At 38.3% G+C, this 8619-nt stretch overlaps 2 protein-coding genes across 2 annotated transcripts; both read right to left on the bottom strand.

Annotated features, from left to right (window-relative positions):
- On the bottom strand, nt 1–5879 carry LOC141817915 (uncharacterized). Its single transcript, XM_074705525.1, has 5 exons — nt 5613–5879; nt 4457–4757; nt 2294–2452; nt 1366–1661; nt 1–447 (listed from the first exon to the last, which is right to left on the bottom strand). The coding sequence occupies exons 1-5, from the start codon at nt 5808–5810 to the stop codon at nt 247–249; spliced, it is 1155 nt and encodes a 384-aa protein (XP_074561626.1). The 5' UTR covers nt 5811–5879; the 3' UTR covers nt 1–246.
- Nucleotides 5880–7623: 1744 nt separating this feature from the next.
- On the bottom strand, nt 7624–8183 carry LOC141817913 (uncharacterized). Its single transcript, XM_074705522.1, is given in 2 exon segments — nt 7624–7750; nt 7752–8183. Coding segments are annotated over 2 exon segments (480 nt in total). The 3' UTR covers nt 7624–7702.
- Between the last annotated feature and the right edge of the window lie 436 nt (nt 8184–8619).

The following is an 8619-nucleotide window of genomic DNA, read 5'->3' as shown; positions in this document are numbered from 1 at the left end:
TGGAGGCAATCCAGACCACCGATACTTTTACATGAGCTAAAATGGAAAAGTAAACAAACATTCGGTGGTTGACGCAGACTTACAGAAATCATATGATTCGAATTTCCATATTTGGTTAACAAACTTTTCATATCAGCTAAAGAAGAAAGAAAACAAGCATTCTTTGGTCGTTGCTTCTGTAAAAGGCAATGTGTCTAGAGACATCATGCAAGTTTATAGCACAAAGAGCGCGACTATGGGAATGATCTAAGCATCTTGGTTTTCAGATTGGTTGCTCACGATGCGCGACATGAGCTTTGAGATCTCCAAAATAGCATTATGGACCTGCTCGTCGTCTGGTTCGGTTTGTGCAGGCCATGAAGATGATTGTGAAATAGTTGCTTTCCTTGCCTTTCTAGAGGTTACCAGTGCTCTCTCCAAGTCTGTCTGTTTGAGTGGTCTTGAACCCTGGTAAGAGCAAGACGCGATAACTGTAAGATCACTTCATCGACTACGAACTATTCTGAAACAATTAGTTGCAAGAAGTGTCCAGGAAACAAAGAAGGTATTAACCAAAATTCCAACAACCTGATATATTTTGCTCGACTAGGAAAATCTCAAAACCATGCATTCCAAGTAAATTTTATTTAAAAAGAAATAGCAACGAGGCATGATCCTCATCTAAGAAGGAAAAAAGGGATTGTAATGTAATGTGGGAATTTCCTTAACCATGAATCCTCTAGTGAACCCATCAGGACAGTGAATATTTAACTGAAGAATCCAATATCGAAATGAATATTTAACTACAATCATAGACATGATCATCACTACAGCTCAAGTGACTAAGAGATCCATGTACTGAAGCTTATCGCATGTAGAATAGCATTACCATGAACAAATCTCATCCTAACATGGCTTTTCGTAGTTAAACCACACAAAATTGGCAATTTGGCTCCAAGTTAGAGTTATAAATGAAAAGGTTGGAGAGGATTGGAGTCACATCAGTGGCAAAAGAAGTTTGCATTTCACTTGGAAAGACTTTTAGAAACTCCCATCCAACACAAACTCAAAAGTTCCTAACACAGATCTGGGTAACCAGGCAATACTTGAGGCAGTGACATTAGTAGGTCGTCAGTTGACTCTGAATAGAAAGATACTATTAAGTTTGAGGAACGATAACCATTATATGGGTATCTATACGACCATAAAGCTAAAATTCTAATATGGAATTAATCCTATTACATAATTACCCATCTAAACTCTTATACTCTCAACAGATACCACAAGAAATAATATTCACTAGTAAACAGGCTTTCAGAAGATTCGAATCACAAAATTCCTTAATGCTTGTAAAAAAAAGGTTTGGAATCGATTAAATATACTCACACTGGATGCCATTCCGTTCTTTTCATCATTGAGCAACTCCCTTACAGGGAAATAGGCTGCTTGTTTGCACAGTTCAAGTAAATCTGAACCACTAAAACCTTGACACAATGCAGCTACATATTCGTAATCAATGTTCTCTTCGACATTTTCACCCTTAAGGATGACCTTCAGTATCTTGGCTCTCTCACTTTGATTAGGCATGCCAATTTCAAAGGTCTGGGTAAATCGCCTAAGTATTGCTTCATCAAGTTCTGATGGGCGATTTGTAGCAGCAAGAACCATCACACGAGCATTTTCTGCAAGAACAGTATATTTTGGGCATGAGCAAGCAAGAAGAGGTAAAGCAAACAAATCAATAATTAAAAGAAGGTTAGAAGTGGGTGATTAATAAACTACTTCCAGAAGTGGCAGTTGTGGTGTCATATCAAGGAATCAAGCAAAATGCTCGTGGACAATTTAAAAACATCATTCATCCTTGTATAACACTTCCATACTACTATTGAAGTTGGTTTTTGACAGTCAGGCCCAGTTCAGTAGTAAGATCACACAATAAAATATGATATCAACATCGAAATGCAGCTTATAATCAGAATTTGTTTGGCAATACATTTTGGAGTAAGCTTAATCGCAACAGCAAAAAAAATAACAAGGATTATTGGATGGATCTGAGGTCTAAGGGAAGCAGTAATCTGACTGATTGAACCACTTAAATAATAAAAGTTAATAATTCAACATGGAATTGAGATATGGGACGATGGCATCAAGGGAATGATTTCCCCCGAGGATATAAGAAGAAATCTTAAATACATAATAAATTGGAACTAGCAAGAGTAATTACTGGTAAAGAAAAAGTATCATAATGAGGAAACAAAAAATAAATCTAAAAGATTGACTAGAGTAAAAAGTACAGTAGAGTTCCAAAACTCACGGTCAGTGGTGAAACCATCCCACAAGGACATGAACTCAGTTTTCATGTTAGTCATTGCTTCATGATCTGTATTGCGTCGCTGACCCAAAAAGCTATCCACTTCATCGATAAAAATGATAGCAGGTTGTAGCTTATAAGCAAGGCTAAACACAGCAGCCACTGTAATAAATCCAGTGATAAAATAAATTATTTAAAGAAAAGCAAGTGAAATTAAATTGTACCAGATACTGTATGCCCATAAGTATTAAACACTTGGAATCATGAAATTAAACAGCGAGCCCGAAAAAAGCCAGTCTGACTTTAGGAACTAAAAACTCTTTACAGTTTCATATAATGCTAATGTTATGTTTATATGTTAGGGGCAACAGATCCATATGTTTAGAAGCAAATGTCAAGGTTTCATTATTAGATTTAGAGCTCTCTCGGGTGACACTCTTCCAAGCTAAGGTTAGATCTTATCTATATGGTGAGTTTGAGATATTTAGTCATTGTTTATACTTTTAAGAGCGTGTTGCTTCCAGAGGGTATATAGAAGCATTCAGATCAGATTGTATCGTTCGCTAGAAGATCACTAGTAATGACACAAACTCACATCAAGACTGCCATGACAGATTGCAGAAACAGAATAAGAATTTGATTATTCGGCTAGGTAGAAGGCATCTAGCTAAGGGTTTGCTTGATATAGGATGACCTCTAGATCAAGAGTTGACTTGACTAGGGAGAGTCTAGTTAAGAGTGACAAGAGTGTTTCACTGAGTGGTTTGTAGTTTGATGTTGTGAGGTTTAGCTACGTTTACTATTCATTCTAGAAGCTTACTTCATTGCATCATTTGAAGGTGTGGTTTAGTGGATTTAGAGGTGATGCACCTAATGAGTTGTGGGTTATGGATATAGGAGCAAGGTCTCTAAACTACATTACTAAAGATGGAACACCAACAAAATGAGCAATGAATCCCTGACAACAATTGGGAGAGGCATTTTTAGTAATAGTCTACTTCTTCAAAAACTTTTTAGCTAAGACATAACGTGACTGAAACACCAAAAAGGGGGACTACTCAAGCTAATGATAGCGGCAAGAAATTTTCTAACCAAGCCTCATTAGTTTGTCATAATGATATCATGGAAATGTTGCGTAGACCCACATATATATGTGGGAGAAGAAGATTATTTCTTTATTTCTGTTGTATAAACCACTTTAATATTGATCATGCACACCCTTGTATTTAACATTGTGTTTAAGCTTTGTTACAACAATCGAAAGAGAAGTGAAATGTTGAACAAAGTAATCAATGTAGCGAATAAGGTCAAGGTTTGCAACATAGTAATTGGATCACACAGACTACGATGGAGGCAATTATATCATGCGCAATAGAGCAAATTCAAGGTAATGACGACACAACAGGAGGCATATAGCACAAATAGAAAAAGGACGATTGGAATGCACATGACAGATCTCTATCTGTCAGAGGTCTAATACCATGTCAAGAAAAATGAAAGTGACGTGGAGGCAATTCTAAAGAATCCTAACCATATAAAGGGGGCTCTAATACCATGTTAATTTAAGAAAAGTAAAATATTGAATTGCATTTATAAAGAGATAATCGTTACATAAATATATAGCCTCATGATATAGCTTGCAATTAGACCCAATTATTCTTTTTAATGTCGGCCTTTTCTTATAAAAACCTCTACAACATCAATCAAAGGGCATTTGTCTTATAGATTCATACAGAATGGAAAGTGACTAGATTATGAGTTTCACTTCTTTAGGGGAATCATTATGGTATCCAATAAAAAACACCCTAGTTAATTTCTGCAAGTAATTCTACTAAAAATACCACTTCTTTACCTTGTTACATGCGAAAATAAGAGCAAAGACTTGTAACTCGCTAACCTAAAACTATGATGATTTTTCTTCTCCACACATATTAACCTAAAACCATTTCTAACAAATAACAATGAGTTTCAACATATGTCATGATGGAGAATAAAATAACATACACCAAATGAAATATATGTAAATAAAAAATTGCATCGTTAGTGAATAAACAGTAAATAAAAAAATTAACAATCATAGGCTTTTAGAAATTAATTGAAGAAGATAACTGTGGAGAATATCAATAAATCTGTAAAAGAAAACACAATATTAAAAACTAGACTTGCCAAGTTTTTGAGCATCTCCGAACCATTTACTCATCAAATTTGAGATCCTCACATTAATAAAAACTGCACCAGATTCTTTAGCTAAGGCCTTCGCAAGCATTGTCTTTCCTGTTCCAGGTGGGCCATACAGTAAAACTCCCTTTTGAGGGCTAAGAAGTTTTCCCTGTGCAAACAATTCAGGTCTACATAGTGGAAGAATGACCAATTCAAATAGTGCTTGCTTGACATGTTCCAAACCCCCAATAGATTCAAACTCAACATCAATATGATCTGGATTTATAACATCACAAGCTATTACATCCTGCAAAATGATCATAAATAACATCATTAAGACATTTTAAATACAATTCAACCTCCATTTAAACAACTTGAGGTGTCACTTAATGATCGCTATTAAAAATGAAGGTTATTTGGCAAAACTGCTATTATAAGAAACTTAGACATAGACAGCTCTATCAATTAAACACTATCTGCAATTATCTGTTCTCAACTGAAACCTTATCAATCATAAGATAGCATTAGTAAATAGAAGAAGGGAAATTGACATTTTTGTCACTTTCCTTTCCCTCCCTCATGTATCCCATCCAAGTAATCGGACCATACATGATCCAATCACCAGAACAGATGTATTATCTTAGCTATCAAGAATACCAGGATTAACAGTATACTTAAATATAACTCTACTACCAAAGAGAAGATGAATCTAAGATGCAAAGAGTTGTAGTTGTTGGAGTTTCTGCATCAGCAAAGAATTGAAGTTCAACCTCATTGTTCCTCTGATTGTCCTATAGGTGTGTCCCATAAAACGTCTTAAGAAGACGGGAACTCAGAAAAATAATAGCGGGACATCAACTGGCATAAATATCACCTTATTAACATATCGATTATTGCAACGCCCAAAATTCTAAAAAAAAACCACACGAATTTGGGACCTAGAAAATGAAAATCAACCTATGGATTCGCCTAGAACAAACCCTAAACCCAATATCTCTGACAACGGAAATATCTCAAAAATTGAAATTTCATACACAGAAATAAAATAGACGCATGACTTGATGGAAGGAACAAAAATAGCATCTGAATCGGACCGAACGCCGTCAAAGGAGAAAAGTGAGAACTGGAAATAGGGCAAAGGCTGGAGGAACAGGACAAAGACCTCGTATTGATTGGTATGGATGAGAGGGCGGCCGAGGCGCTTGGAGATCTCCTTCTTGTGCTCGAGGGCCTTTTTGCTGGCGGCTCGGTTAGGGTCGAGTTGGCGCAGCCCGGCGAAGAGGACGAGGCAGCTCAGCGCGGCGCTCGCTGCATAAAGAGCTAGTTCCTGCAGGAACCTCGACTCAGATGGCATCTTCATCCTTCCCCTCTCTCCGCAAATCTCTCACCTTCTCCTCCTCTCTCTCTCTTCCTCTTCTAGTTTCTTCTCCTTTGGAACGCCGACAATGTTCTGCGATATATTCCGTCGCTTGGTCTCTCTCCACCTCCTTGGTGAATTTCCCGAAGCGCCCCTCGAAATATTACGCAAAAACGCTCTTTACTTTTTTAAATTCTGGAACCGCCTCTAGGGCTCACAAAAAAAACAAGCCTTTCCCAATAATTTTAAACTGGAGATAAATCCTACCTTGTATTTAGAGACGAGCAAAAATTTAATTAAATCGAATATCGGGTGAACTAATTAAATTTAAAATTTTAATTTATTTATTTAAAAAATAATTAATTTGATTAATTCTTTTTTATTTTAATTTTAAAATTTTTTATTTGATTAAATTGAATAAATCAAATTAATTAAAATAAAAAAATAATTTCTAAATTTCTAAATAAATAAATTTATAAATTTTTAACTAATTGATAAATTTTTTATAATATTTAAAAATTTTAATTATTTTAGTTAATTTGATCGAAAACTGAATTAATCGATATTTTATCGGTTTGATTTATTTGATTTTTATTTGAAATTTTGATCTGTTCGATTGATTTAAAAAAATTTAATTTAATTCAATTTTGATTAATTCAATTTGATTTTAACCGAATACTCAACTCTACTCTGAAAAATATATTCCCTAAGAGAATGAACTCTAAAGGATTCGAACCTTATCCTATTAGAGCATCTGCAACGCGTTACCGTGTTATAATACTAAAAAAATATTGCGCATGAACGCGTTTAAAATATTGAACACGTTCATGTGCCACATCATTCTTTTCTCTCTCTTAGGGTGTTATTAACGCCCTTTGATGCAATATTACGGCTGCCCTTATGACAATTCTACCACTTAAAAACCAATTCAACTATGTCCGTAAGAGCAAATAGACCTCTCATCAAGCATGAAACCCCCAAATGGAGCACTCAAGGACATACCCCAAAATGGAGCCCTGAAGGGGCTCGGATGTCAAGTCACATGAGATGATGTGAGGGAAGCAATAGATGCGGGACTCGATCCGTATGGGTTCGACTCGATATAGGGTTTGGGTCGAATCCTTAGATCCAAGGGGCAGGGGCATGTAATTACAATCCAACCTAAATTGAACATGAAGGAGGTCCAATCAGGTGGACGGGAGAGTGGAGAGGACACATTTTGAAAATATGAGGGGATATGCAAAAAATGCATGATGAAGTCCTTGCCCACTTCCCTCTCAAGTGCTTTTTCTTATTCCTTACGTCTAACTTGAGCATCGGAGGAGTTTTGTCAAGATTCATCTTGACCTCCATTTTAATTTAACTCAGTGTTTGTAACTTTCTTGCTCATCCATCAATCATGGAAAGCTTCAAATTCGATTGGATAGTTGTCATTCCACCGATCTTCATTGAGGTCAGACGTTTCTCTAACCATCATCCTTCTTCTTCTGATAATCCCAGTTAGTCGTATTGACTCAATCCCTGGGAGTGACAATCCCGGTTACTCACGGAAGTTTTCCATAAGACCACTATGATAAATCGGGAAGCGTACGCAGCGGCCAATCCAGATGCCCAGCATTGATCCCCATTTGAAGGAAAATTAACCATCATCCTTCTTAGACAATCCCTAATTCGCTTGATCAAAGACAATCTGATTACCGACCCGACCCTCATCTAATCTACTTATGGTAATTTGTTCAGATCCCTCAAGAAATCAGCCCATCACTCTATCTTAACTTAGATCGCTAGTCATTTTGATGCTCAAGTTATCGTCCTACTTATTAAAGATCATTTTAGTTAAAATAAGGATTTTCAGATTTAATTCGCGGATCAATCTCTAGTTACAGTGCTTCTATTCATCGGAGAGCCAATCGCCGGCGATGGCGATTCCGCCTTCACCTTCCTCGAGTCCAACCTCAGCTGCCTCCGGAACGCCGCTATGAACGCCTCCGCGCGAGCGTTCACCTCTGCCGCGTCTCCTCCCTCTTCCTCTTCCGGCGTCAACCCATCGCCATTAACAGAAACCGCCAAGCTCCCCTCCTCCGCGAAGCTCCAGCGCTTTTTCTTCCGGTCATTCTTCCTCTTCGCGCTCCCCCTGCACTTTCGATCGGGAGGAATGGAGACGGAGGCCGCCACGACGGCGGCGATGACGAGGTTGAGAAGCAGCAGGAGGAACGGCGGCGGAGCGAGCAGCGAGAGTGGCAAAGGCAGGAGCTTTCCGAGGCCGGAGAGGAAGAGCGCGGTCGCCGCCGCGGCCAGCGCCACCTCCAACGCGCCTTCCTCTCCGCTCCGCCGTCGCCGTCGCTTACGGCGGTGATCGTCGTCTGCTCCCTCCATTTCTTCCCGATCGATCGATCGGCTCCCTCCGCAAAGTTCGCACTATCTATAGAAACAAAAAGCGCTAGCTGCTTCACGCGACCAGGCGAGCCGAAGCTTTTTGTCTCGCCTGGCGTGCCGGCAAGCACGCAGCGACCGTGATGGTGTCGGGAAAAAGGAGATGGAAGATGATGAGGAGCTTCTCCTTTTTTGATGTGCCTTCACATGCTTTGAGGTTTACGATGACTGCTGCAGCTGAAAACTCCATGGAAGGGAGCACGAAGGTGCATTTCAGTTTCGCTTAAGAGGTAAAGTTTTCAGCGAGGCTGTTCTGTTTGCTTTTGGTATAAATGAACAAAAAGGGAAGCTTTTTCTGGCCTGTTCTTCTGATTTTTGTTTTTTCAGATTTATCACATAACAATAAAAATAAAGACATTTGGGCCTATGCTGTCTGGAA

This window comes from Curcuma longa, unplaced genomic scaffold, assembly GCF_044706935.1.
Source record: "Curcuma longa cultivar G26 ecotype Majalengka, Jawa Barat unplaced genomic scaffold, ITB_CL_G26_1.1 contig_22496, whole genome shotgun sequence".
Taxonomy (NCBI): Eukaryota; Viridiplantae; Streptophyta; class Magnoliopsida; order Zingiberales; family Zingiberaceae; genus Curcuma; species Curcuma longa.
This window is presented reverse-complemented; position numbering and strand designations above follow the sequence as displayed.